The sequence below is a fragment of the Carassius carassius genome, chromosome 50 (genome assembly GCF_963082965.1).
Source record: "Carassius carassius chromosome 50, fCarCar2.1, whole genome shotgun sequence".
NCBI lineage: Eukaryota > Metazoa > Chordata > Actinopteri > Cypriniformes > Cyprinidae > Carassius > Carassius carassius.
Window position 1 is genome coordinate 13661353 of NC_081804.1, and position 12736 is coordinate 13674088.

Here is a 12736-nt window from a genome sequence, read left to right on the forward strand (position 1 = left end):
GTATCACATTATTATCAGTTGGCCATGTGGAAGAGAAATGTTTAATCTTTTGTTTTTAATGTTGAATCAGATGAGCACGAGGCAGCCCTGCAGAAGGAGCAGCAGGGTCATCTCAAAGCCCTTGAGGAACTGAAACAGACCTCAAATGCAGATGCACTTTCAGGGTTTGTAAACACTTCACAGTTTGTTTGATTTCTTTCATAAGAGCACATCATTGACTACGAGTGCAGTGGGTCTTAGAGAAACAATAATGGTCTTCATCAATGTTTCAGGGGTTCAATCAGCCGGCAGAATCTTCAAGCAGGTCTTGAGGAAATGAAGGACCAATACATGAAAGCAGTGGAGAAAATCAAAGGTGAGTGACTGATGGTGTGTTTTTATAAAACCTAAAATCATAAAACAAATGTTAATTGAAATCAAAGTTAACTGAAATTAAGTAAAATAAGAAATATTTAACCTCCTTTATTTCAGCTATTTGCCAAGAAAACAGTTCTCATTTTCATCAAACTGAAATCAAAATGAATAAAAATCTAAAAAATATTATCAAAATGAGAAAAACAAAAATAAATGGAAAATATAAAATTAAAAAGTAATCTAAAGTATTGGTAAAAGCTAAAATAAACACTGGTGCAATACCTTTAGAAATATGTTTTTAAATTTAAGCAACTATATTGCAAACTAAATTTATTTTTTAAAATGATCTAGATTTTACAGTAACAATTTATTGTTTAAACACAAAAAAATCTATTATTATTTGTTTATTTGTATTATATTTGCTTAAGTAGCTTGAACATTGTTATCTACACCCCACCTAACTTACTAGTAAATAGTTAATAAAGTCAATTCCTCTGCTCATTTGTTGATGTGTTTGTAGGTGACATGCTGCGTTACCTGCAGGAGAGTAAGGAGCGGGCGGCAGAGCTGATCAGGACTGAGGTCCTGAGGGAGAGACAGGACACGGCCAGACGCATGCGCAGGAGCTACCTCACCTGCCTACAGGAGCTGCTGGAGGACGGAGGCCAGGCCGCAGGGTACCACGAACCACCAATGAGCTTCTCTCTGTTCTTATGATTGGGTTTTCATTCTGCTCTTGTTCTGTCTCCAGAGCTGAGAAGAAAATCATAAATGCTGCTAGTAAACTGGCCGCCATGGCCAAAGTCCTGGAGACCCCGGTGGCCAAACGCAAGCTTTCGAGAACCCAGAACACTCAAGGTAAAACCTCAACTCAATCAAGTCTTCATTTGTAGCATAAACAAGCACTTTAATCTGGGAAAATTGTTTTTTGCTTAGGTGGATCAGACAAAACGGACATTGAAACCAGCGGGTCTCCTGCTAAAGTCCTGGGAGCTGAAGCCCTCAAGGATGGTAAGGACAAACAGATCCATCAGTTCCACAATCTAACGGACACCAACTATACATCCATATCGGCTAAACAGAAAGGCATCAAACCTAAACCCCTCGATGCAGATTCTCTCAAGTCTGCAGTGATATGTGGATCTAAAGACACTTTCACAGTTGCTCAGGTAACTCGGCACACACACTTTGCACACACTAGAGTTTTAAACCGTGATGTTATGACACCTAATGTCACGCTGAGAAAACAGAGCAGGGAAATGTTTATGGAGGGTTTTGGAGAACCATCATCGGTCCAGCCCTTCCTGATGGAAGAAGCTCCCGTTCGGGATGATGGCCCGAGCGACTGGAGTTTAACCAGTAATGGTTCCAACTTCATCAACAACATTCACCTGACCTCGTCCTGTCCAGAGCCTGGGAAGCCGTTCTCTGTTAACGGCGGGTTGGACTTTGGAAGCTCCATCGGCGAGAAATCTGATGGTACAATGTACAAGGAGATTGTTCAGCCTCGGTCTTACTCTAAACCCGATGTGTGTGCGGACAGGAGAACAAATAAACACAGAGAGCCAGTCCCTGGATCTGAGGGACATGGGGTCCAGAAAAAGTGTCCAAAGAGCATATTTTCAGAGTTGAAAGTGCGTCAGCAGGACAGTGGGTTCGACAGCCCGTTGGCACTGCCTCAGAAATGAAGTTTGGATTGGTTTGTGCCTGAGCAAACATATTTTTGTATTTAAAAGTTAAGCTTGTGCAATGTTTTTTTGTTTGTTTTGTTTTTGTACTTGTTTGAGCCAAAGGTCTTAGCAGTTGTATTGTCCGTGAATGAATTTGTTAGCTCTTAACTTAATAAAGCAACCTAGTTTTACATTAATTAAACTGTTTTTCTGTTATCTGCCAAGAAATGTAGGCTTCCATAATGAATAAAATCATAATTTTTCACATGCTGCATAAAACACAAAGAACAAAGTGACAGTTTATCATCATCTTACATTCCAGACACTTGACTGCAGTTTATTCCTCAGGCTGTCTGTGCCTCCAATCAAAGTCCGCTGGCAGATAAAACGAGGTCAAAGATTATTGTTATACATCACCTGGGTCATTCTATGAATTATGGTTAGGGTTAGTTAACTTTTTTGTTTAGATGAGGTTGGGTTTAATAATGTATTTTTGTAAAATTGTAAGTATGAGACGAATAGTGTATCTATCAGATATACACTCTTGATATGTACACTATACTATGAATCACGTGAAATATCAAGAAAATTGTTTTAAGTGTAAAATAATATTAATATTAACAGTCTATTCCGTTAACATCAGGCTATTTTAAGCTAAATTAATAAATATTATATAGGCTTGGATAAAGGTAACAGGGTTGACATGATTTAGATGTTTTAAAACTGCAGTACACAAAATGAATGCTCTATATTATTCTTTTTTTTTTTAGAAATAACCTATTTTCTGTTATAATTTTTAGTAAACAAAAGCTATGGTAAATGGTTGACTTTTTGAAGGGAAATTGGGCAACTGGGTCATAGTTTATTCACCCTCATGTGGTTCTAATCTCGTGTGACTTTGTTGAAGAAGGCTAAATGGTGACAGGCTGAAATATTCTGTCTAATATTTTTGTCTTCCCAGGAAGAAATTAAGTCATGTTACGGTGTAATTAGTCATACGTATTGACTAATATTAATTAACATGCACTTACTATAGAGTTGGGGTTTGTTTTTACGGTAAGTTGCTTGTAAATATGCATAATTTACTGTTATTAATATAGTAAATATATGTAATGTGAAGAAATTACACTGTAAAAGAGTCTTACCAAGTATTTTTGGTAAGCGTGTTACCTTGAAAAACATACATAGGATGTTTGTAAAAAAAAAAGTCTTAAAGGGATAGTTCACCCAAAAATGAAAACGTTATGTTTATCTGCTTAGCCCCAGGGCATCCAAGATGTAGGTGACTTTGTTTCTTCAGTAGAACACAAACAGATTTTTAACTCCAACCGCTGCCATCTGTCAGTCATATAATGGAAGTAGAATAAGACGCATCATGTGGTGGTTGAAGAAAAAGGTGCCGTTCACATATCGCGTCTTTTGCACGCTCAAGTTAATTATATCAAATGTAGGCAGGCGTGCTCATAATGGAAGCAATGCGCTCATTTTTTCCAGGCATGTCCGTGCCGCATGGAGATATAATCATTTCAGCTTTTCAGTATGTCGCAAGTGCACTGAAGGTCACGTAAAAAACAACAACCAATCAGCTTCATCCTTTCCCGTAACAACATTGAAAGCTCAGCTAAGATGAAGGAACAGCTGATCATAGCTGTAGAGGCGTTTTTAGGTGCGACATGTGAACGGCCCCTAAGACGCGAACGTGCTCAGGACAGTTTGGACACTGCTGTGAATCAGGTAAAAAAAAAACTATATAAATACTGCTGTTTCTTGCACAGACTGATCATTTAATATCTTTACATATCAAAGTGTCGTCACAGCTGCAGGGTTTAATTTGTTTTTTTTTTTACTCTCAAATTCGTGATTCCCATTCACTTCCATTATATGACTGATAGACTGCAGCGGTTTGAGATAAAAATCTTCGTTTGTGTTCTACTGAAGTAACAAAGTCACCTACATCCTGGATGCCCTGGGGGTAAGCAGATAAACATCTCATTTACATTTTTAGGTGAACTATCCCTTTAAGATTTATTTTTTTAAATAGCTTACTGAAAATGTTTTGCTTTTATCACAATAAAATTTATAAAGTAGTTAAACTGAATTATGGGTCAAGTAGAAGGAATCAAATCGTTGTCTCGATTCTTTACTGTATGCACTATATCACAAATATCATTTGTTTCATTAGTATCATTAAATATATGGTAAATGATGTATTAAAATAGTAATTAACTATTTATTAACATGACATCTCAGCTAAATGCATATAATATATATGCAGGTATAAGCGTAACCGTTTTCTTTCACGTTGTGAAATTTCCACAAACATCCACATTCTACAACATAACAGGGTGGACATTTCACGGCGAAAATGGGCAATTGTGCTATAATTTATTGACTCGTGGCTAACATCATTTGAGTTCCTATGAATTTCTGCGAGACATGAGGGGGGGAATCAAAACAGGATGACAGACGGCTGATTTCTTAGAAGAGTAGAACATTTAGAGAAATAATATGCCAACAGGGTTGTCTACGTGTTTACAGTGTTGTAATTTATAGCGTCGCGAACTGTTCAAATGTTGTCTGTTTATCAATTTCTCTTCAACTATCTGCTCCAGTCTGTGTCCATTCCCACAAAACGAGGCACCGCCTACACTACACTTTCTATCTAAACGCTGCGCTCTTTTAGAAAGTAGACTTTAGTGGAAAGGAATCTGATCTCATAATGTTTTGGCTTATTGTAAGTGCCATTTTACTTTTATTTGCATTAAGATTCCGTTATCCTTACCTTATCAAAGAGGCCACATACGCGCGTCGAATAGCAATAGCTATATATCGTACGACTAAATATCTCAAATCCAGACCTCCCTATACCTTACTGGATCGATTCTTGGATTCGGTTCAGAAGAACCCGCACAAAGCGTTCATTCGGTTCCAGGACGAGACACACTCGTACGCGCAGTCGGATAAACGGAGTAATAAGATCGCGAGGAGTTTGTTGAAGCACGCGGATCTTCACGAAGGAGATACAGTTGCGCTTCTGCTGGGAAATGAGCCCATGTTTTTGTGGATGTGGTTGGCTTTGGCCAAGATCGGATGTTCTGTTGCTCTTCTCAATCATAACATTCGATCCAAATGTCTTCTGCATTGCTTCACCTGCTGTGGGGCCACTGTGCTGATAGCTGCTGCAGGTACTGTCTCTTCCACTGCGAACTTTTATTTGTCAGATGCATCAATGTTTGATGTAGTAACTGTATTCACTGTAAAACTGTTGACATAGTGTCTGTGATGTCCTTGACCTGTCTGTCTCAACAACACTGTTATTAACATTTAAATGTAACTATAGTGACCCAAACGTCTGTATGTTTCTTGGCTAAGTTAGTGCAGTGTGTGCTGAGATGCAAGTCATTTTAAACTCAACACTTTGTTCAGCCTATTAAAAGAAAACAGTTCTTAGGAACAAACATTCTTTTGAACGTCTTGGAATTCCTTTTAAGTGCAGTTCCTGAAAGTCCTTAATAAGTTCTAATCTTTTCTCAAGAACTTTTTAAGAGCTTTTTTTTTTTTCTTTAGAAGAAAATGAGTGGCTTTGGTGTTATTTGATCATATTGGTGTTGGCCCCTATCAGACAGAATGTGTTTTCTTTCTTTAAGTTGTTCTTTAAAGAGTAACTAAACCCTAAACCAACTTTTTTTAGTTACTGATCTATAAGAATGGGGCTTTATAGTGCTGTCCATTGATTCGAGTAACTTTTTTGACATTTGAGTATAAAGTGTTTTAATTCTACAATATATGGTGTAAAAACGTCTGAGTGCTGCCCTCTTCAGGTTGAACGGTGGCTACTGCAGTTGATTTTTCCTATTGGATGTTGCGGTGGCAAGTGACGTAAGCGGTGGCAGGTGACGTAAGCAGTTTCCAGCTCACCACGCCCCTTGGTACGAGCTACCACGCCCTTGCCCTTGGCAGCATAAAACCATCAAAATCACTGGAGTGAGTCAGGAGCTGGAATTGCGAGTATTGGTAACGACCAGAGTAGACTATTATAGCATCTTTCAGCATAGCAATTATATAGTTATTTAGATCTTCAAGTTAGCATAGATTTATCTGTATTTAGTACAGTGGTCAGGATGGTACGGAGGTGTGTTGCTGGTTGCGACAGCACTGCTGGACTGCATAGTTTACCAGCAGACTTTAAAATTAAGCGCCAGTGGTTGCATGCACTTGGCCTGGAAGACCGCAAGTTCCCGCCTAGAGCTCGAGTTTGCAAACTGCATTTTACACGGGATTGCTTCTCCAACGCAATGGAGGTGGAAATGGGCTTCTCCACACAGCTCGCGCTGAAAAGCGACGCGGTGCGGGAGTTAAGAGCGCAGTTTGAGCCAGCGGCTCGAATTGATATGAACAGACACCTCAACACCCTCCACTTCAGGTGAAAGTGGGGGAGAAAAGTCCTCTACCTCAAATGATCGCTCTGTTGCAAAGCTACTTGCGTCACTACAGTCACTCTCCATTTTAGCGTCTCTGACAGCAACTGTCAATCACTCCGTCACTGCGAGTCTCAGGATCACGCCGCGCTCGCTCAGCCCCGCCCTAGGTTCGTCCCCTCTATCTCCGCTGTGATCTGCCCACTTTTCAGCATTTTTCAAATATTGTCAGTGGGTGGAGTCAGGCTCTGAGCAGGGCTTTAGTTACACTTTAAATTCTGTTCTCGGGCATTTTGGGTACCGTTTATGCTTGAAAAAGCTTTTCACAGTTTTTTTCAGAATTGCACGTTTATCTCACAATTGCAAGTTAACATCTGGCAACTCTGACATTTTTTTGTTCTCAGAATTGCAAGTTATTTTAAAATCTCTTGCAACTATTTTTATCTGAGAACTGAAATTTTATTTCTTGCGATTCACACTTTATTTCTCGCAGTTGTGAGTTTATAGCTCACAATTCAGACTTTTCAATTATGCAATTATATGTCTGAAAAAAATATGTCTGAACTGTGAGATATAAACTCAGAATTGTGAGAAAAAAAGACAGAATTGAGAAGTTTGTTACCTTTTTCATTTATCCCATAGCAGATAAATGCTTCCATTATTCTTTGCCTCTAAGCTGTGCATTAAAATAGTGTAATGCACACCTAATGTAATGAAACCCCCTCGTGTAGAACTGCAGGATGCTGTTGAGGAGGTGCTGCCCGCTCTGAGAGAGCAGGGCATCTCTGTCTATATACTGACTGACCATGTGACCACTGAGGGAATGGAGAGTCTTACAGACAAGATCGCGCAGGCCTCAGATGAGCCGATTCCTGCAGACCTGAGGGCCAACATCACCCTGAGCAGCCCAGCGGCGTACATCTACACATCTGGCACAACAGGTAAGACTGGATTCAGTGACTGATGTGTTACTGTACTCTGTTTTTGACTGCAGATGATTTTGCACCAGAGAGAATACATAAAAGTGTCAGGAAAATGACAAATCTCTAATTAATAAGTGAGTGAAGCGGTGGATTTCATGAGCCGTGTGCCCTGCAGGTCTTCCTAAGGCAGCAGTGATTGCTCAGCTGAGGTTGTGGGCCATAGCCTCCCTTCTTTCCATTTGTGGTGTGAAGTCTGATGATGTGGTGTACATCTGCCTTCCCTTGTATCACAGTGCTGGCTTCGGCATTGGATTCGGTGGGGCTATTGAAAGAGGTCTAGATTTTTGTTGTTGTTGTTGTTGTTGCTAATTCAAAAAAAAAAAGTTTTGTTTTGTGTATTTTAGTGCAGTCAAAAAATTAATCGCATCCAAAATAAAAGTTTGTTTACATAATATATATGTTCTGAACTGTGTATATTTATTGTGTATATATAAATACACACATACAGTATATATTTTGAAAATATTTACATTTTTATATATATATATATATATATATATATATATATATTTAATGAATAAACCAAATATTTTTCTTAAATATATACATGCATGTGTTTGTATTTAAATATACACAGTACACACATATGTAAACAAAAATGTTTATTTTGGATGCGATTAATCTTTTGACAGCACCAGTGTACTTTTGCATGCTTTAATGGATGTTGATTTTGTTTTGTTTTTTGCATGTGCTTTCATAGATGTTGATTTGTTTTATATGTGCTTTCATGGATGCTGACTTACGTTTTGTTTTGTTTTGATTTGCTTTTTTATGAATGTGTACATGGGTTTTGGCTTTTTCCCTTTTGTTTTATGCTTTGGTTTGTTTTGTATTCAGGAGCCACTGTTGTCTTGAAGAGCAAGTTTTCTTCCTCTCAGTTCTGGGATGACTGCAGGAAATATAATGTGACTGTGATACAGTATATTGGAGAAACAATGCGCTACCTCTGCAATACCCCAAAGGTATTAGAACATTTTAAGAAGCCAAACGGCTAACCACAGAATCTTCCTCTTTTATTTTATTTTTTGTCATCTACTGTTGAAAAGAATGCCATGTTGGTTGCCCTCTGATGTATATAATGAAGAGTGGGGTAAGATGAGCCAATCTTTTTAACTTGCCTACTGGCCACAGAGTAAAGAAAAAGTTAACAGTAGTGTATGTAGAATCATATCACCTGGAATATCTGAACCGTTTACATCAAATAAAAACATTAACTCAAATCAGTTGTTTATATGATTCGAAATATTTTATGTTAATAGAAAAGAATAAAGATCCTTTATTGGGTTAAACAAAGACATTTGGATGCAATAAGGACTGTCACTACTGTGACAATTTACCTGAGGCATCTGAAACACAGGTGAGTTTTTGACAAACGTGACAAAATTAATTTAGTTGTTGTTGTAATGCATTCTTATATAATCTTCTCAATCACAGGCAGCTGTACATGAATGCACAGTTTTGTTGGTGACACATTTTACCCCACTCTCCACTCCACCGTCTGCACTGCTTTGTTTTAAGCTTTTAGTTTTTGTTTTCTTATCTTTGTTCTCTCGTTCTTACAAGCGTGTTAGCGACCAAGTACACAACGTCAGAATGGCCATTGGGAACGGGATCAGACCAGAGGTGTGGAGGACGTTCATGAACAGATTTGGAAATGTTGACATCAAAGAGTTTTACGGCTCAACCGAAGGAACCTTGGGCTTTTTGAACTATGCTGGGAAAATGGGGGCCATCGGTAGAGTGAATTTTTTTCATAAGGTAGATTTACTCTGAAAGTGTTTCTTACTCTTTTACTCGCAATCCATCAAGTTAGAGAAATGAAAGCTGTTCTAACATCTTGAAATTGTCTGAACATGTCGTTTCAGAAACTCTATCCATATGCATTGGTTAAGTTTGACCAAGAACACGAGGAGCCTGTGAGAAACGCAGATGGATTTTGCATAGAAGTAGCTAAAGGCAAGTAAAATGTTCTTCTGAGCAAGAATGTTTGTATGCAAAAAATAGATCAAATAAAGCAAAATTATTAGCTTTTTACTTATAAGAATGTGTCATTAATTGTTATACAGGTGAGACAGGCCTACTAGTATCAAAGATTACCCAGAAGGCCCAATTTGCTGGATATGCCAGGGATCCCAAACAGACAGAGAAGAAGAAACTCTACAATGTGTTTGAGAAGGGAGATATTTACTTCAACTCTGGAGATCTGTTCAGGAACGACCACGAAAACTTCATCTACTTCCAGGATCGGGTGGGCGACACTTTTAGGTGAAGAAATGCCATTTAAAATAGTTGTTTGCAAAAATATTTGATTTTAAGGCATTGGGAAAGGTTGCACTTCATTTAAATTCCAAAGCTTGGAATCGATTATATCAAAGGGATTTGACTCCTTTTTAATAGTTCAACAGAGCTAATCATTGACAGTCACTCACTAATACTGATGAGAAGTCCAATTCATTTCCATCTTAGACAAGTTTCCTACAATGTGCATCAGTGTCTGTATTGCATGTTTTATTTCAAACAGATTTGTTCTAGGTGTTTGATAATCAGGGAATATTAGGATGAATATAAAATATAAGGATGTAAGCCATTACAGTTTATCATGTAGCCAGAGCAAGATTTAGTGAACATATTCTTCTAATGTTAATAATTAAATAAATAAAAGATTTGAAATCCACATTGATTCCATTAATTCTAGAACCAGGAATCAGAATCGAAGTTGATTCCTAAATTTTTTTAATTGATCAACCCTATTTCTATACTTTTAAGCAGAAGTTACAGCTTTAACATTACAATCAAATAGCCAAATCTTAAATGCATGGTCCTCTTCATCTCAGGTGGAAAGGGGAAAATGTTTCCACTAATGAAGTGTCTGACATCCTGACTATGGCAGCGAGTATTGAGGAAGCAAACACATACGGCGTTACAGTTCCAGGTTCAATGCTATTTTACTCCTTTTAAAACATTTCATGCTGAGATTTCAGTTTGCTGAAAATGTACTCATCCTCAGAACATCTAAGATGTAGATGAGTTTGATTCTTCATAGGAACAGATTTGAAGAAATGTAGCAGTACATCACTTGCTCACCAGTGAATCCTCTGCAGTGAATGGGTGCCGTCAGAATGAGAGTCCAAACAGCTGATAAAAACATCATAATAATACACAGCACTCCAGTCCATCAGTTAATGTCTTGGGAAGCAAAAAGCTGCATGTTTGTAAGAAACAAATCTGTTAACACATTACAAAATATTGCTTCCTCCAGTGTAACCATCTCCTCTGAATCAGGAGAGAAATATGCACAGATCAATCACTGTTTACAAGTATAAACAGTACAAAGAGATCTAAAACAAATATGAGGGTGGATTTTGATGTTAGAGGACAACATAGGATAGACTTTTTTTTTAATGGAGGAAGCGTTATTATGGATTATGGACTAGTATTACTTGTGGATTATTGTGATGTTTAATCAGCTGTTTGGACTCTCATTCTGACGGCACCCATTCACTGCAGAGGATCCACTGGTGAACAAGTGATGTAATGATAGATTTCTCAGTATCTCTAGGTTCAGATAAGGAAACAATCTCATCTGCATCTTGAATGGCCTTGGGGTGAGTGTATTTTCAGCAAATTTTCATTTTGGGGTTAACTATCCCTAAAAACTATCCTGGTGATATTCACACCCTTATTAGTGATGCTGTTGATTTGTATTTTTTATTAAATTTTTGTATTTGAAGGGTATGAGGGGAGGGCAGGAATGGCTACCATCACACTAAAGAAAGACCATCAGTTTGAGCCTGAAGTCATTTTTAGTCATGTGACCACTTACCTCCCCTCTTATGCCAGACCACGTTTCATAAGGATTCAGGTAACGTCATAATACTCTTTCTAAATACATGATCCCTTGGTACTATTCAAATATTTACGTACCCAATTAGTTAAAGGATTTCTCATTACAGGATTGTTTGGCTGTGACTTGCACCTTCAAACAGCTGAAAGGGAAGCTGGTAGAGGAGGGCTTCAACCCTGCTGTAATCACAGACCCTCTGTTTGTTTTAGATGAGACTGTGAAAAGCTACAGACCTCTGACACATGACACGTTTCAGTCGATACTGGACGGACGCTTCAGATTGTGAAGAGCAGTATTTGTTCTTTGTTATCATTCATGATGACAAAATCTGATCTTTTATTTGTTCCCGATTCTAAATTTACATTATATATATATATGCCAGAGACTATTATAAATTCAACAAATTGTGGTGTAAAAAAATGTAATTTTGCTTATAGTGCATGTTTCAAAAGATCCTTTTACAAGTTTTTATGTATCATACTAATATTTGGCAATATTGTTTAAAAAGACAATACAATTTGCAAAAGTACTTCATTGTCAGTCTGAAAAGTCTCTCTAAGAATTTGGTACTTTATTTCCCCTTAGTCTGCAGTGAACAAATAATTTCATAAGAGTTTGCTGTAATATGATTGGTTCCCAGAGAAACCCTCCCACTCACTCATGTCTCAAAGGCTGAATGGATGAGGGTTGCCATATTGTGAGTCTAAAATATTCTTGCAATAAAAATATATTTTCTCTACCATAATAATAATTATATATATATATATATAATCTTTTTTTATTTTTTTTTCATAGAAGTTGTGTAAATACAAAATAAAATAATTTGAATATCAGCTCACATAATAAGTTCCTATAATATGATGACCTACCTAGTATATAATTATTTATTTCCTCCCACAGCCCAAAGACATGCGGGTTAGGTTAACTGGACATTATAAATTGTCTCTGAACGTGTGTGTAAAGACAAGACTTGAGTATGGTTCGACTCGTTTAACTGGTTCTTGTCATGAATACAGCCATAGATGCTTGATTGGCGTTAAGAAAGAAATAAACAAACATATAATTATTTAGTGCCACTGCATGGAATTAAGCATGAAAACAATAAAGACCCCCCCCCCCCTCAGTGCTTAACTACTGTAAACTGGGGAGCCCAAAAATATGCTTTCAAATGTTATTTTGTGTAATTTGAGTCTGCTAAAAAAAGAATAATAATGTGACTGAGTTGGACCTGAGTTGAGTTTAGTGTACAACCGTGGCAACAAAGAAATGAACAAAACGTTAATTTTAACTAAAATCTTTATCTAAAATCTTTGATTGAAGGATAATACTCTTAAAAGACTCTTACCAATTATAACATGAAAATATTCTAGCAATATGCAATTTTTACACACACACACACACACACACACAAATGAAATTACGAGCAATGTCTTTAAAAACAAATTCAGCATAATTTTCTTTAAAGAC

General features: G+C 37.4%; 2 protein-coding genes across 2 annotated transcripts in view; both read left to right on the forward strand.

Moving 5' to 3' along the window:
• Nucleotides 1–2226, forward strand: part of cep152 (centrosomal protein 152) — a 29227-nt gene extending 27001 nt beyond the window's left edge. Inside the window, exons 25-29 of the mRNA XM_059546633.1 lie at nucleotides 71–164; nucleotides 273–355; nucleotides 875–1031; nucleotides 1106–1212; nucleotides 1291–2226. Coding sequence (XP_059402616.1) covers nucleotides 71–164; nucleotides 273–355; nucleotides 875–1031; nucleotides 1106–1212; nucleotides 1291–2042 — 1193 coding nt within the window. The 3' untranslated portion in view covers nucleotides 2043–2226. The remainder of the gene's footprint in view (nucleotides 1–70; nucleotides 165–272; nucleotides 356–874; nucleotides 1032–1105; nucleotides 1213–1290) is intronic.
• Nucleotides 2227–4622: 2396 nt separating this feature from the next.
• LOC132133712 (long-chain fatty acid transport protein 2-like) lies at nucleotides 4623–11642 on the forward strand. The gene is made up of 10 exons (XM_059546631.1): nucleotides 4623–5209; nucleotides 7174–7383; nucleotides 7541–7699; nucleotides 8263–8387; nucleotides 8989–9183; nucleotides 9291–9381; nucleotides 9492–9690; nucleotides 10260–10357; nucleotides 11157–11287; nucleotides 11379–11642. The coding sequence occupies exons 1-10, from the start codon at nucleotides 4744–4746 to the stop codon at nucleotides 11553–11555; spliced, it is 1851 nt and encodes a 616-aa protein (XP_059402614.1). The 5' UTR covers nucleotides 4623–4743; the 3' UTR covers nucleotides 11556–11642.
• Nucleotides 11643–12736: the final 1094 nt, after the last annotated feature.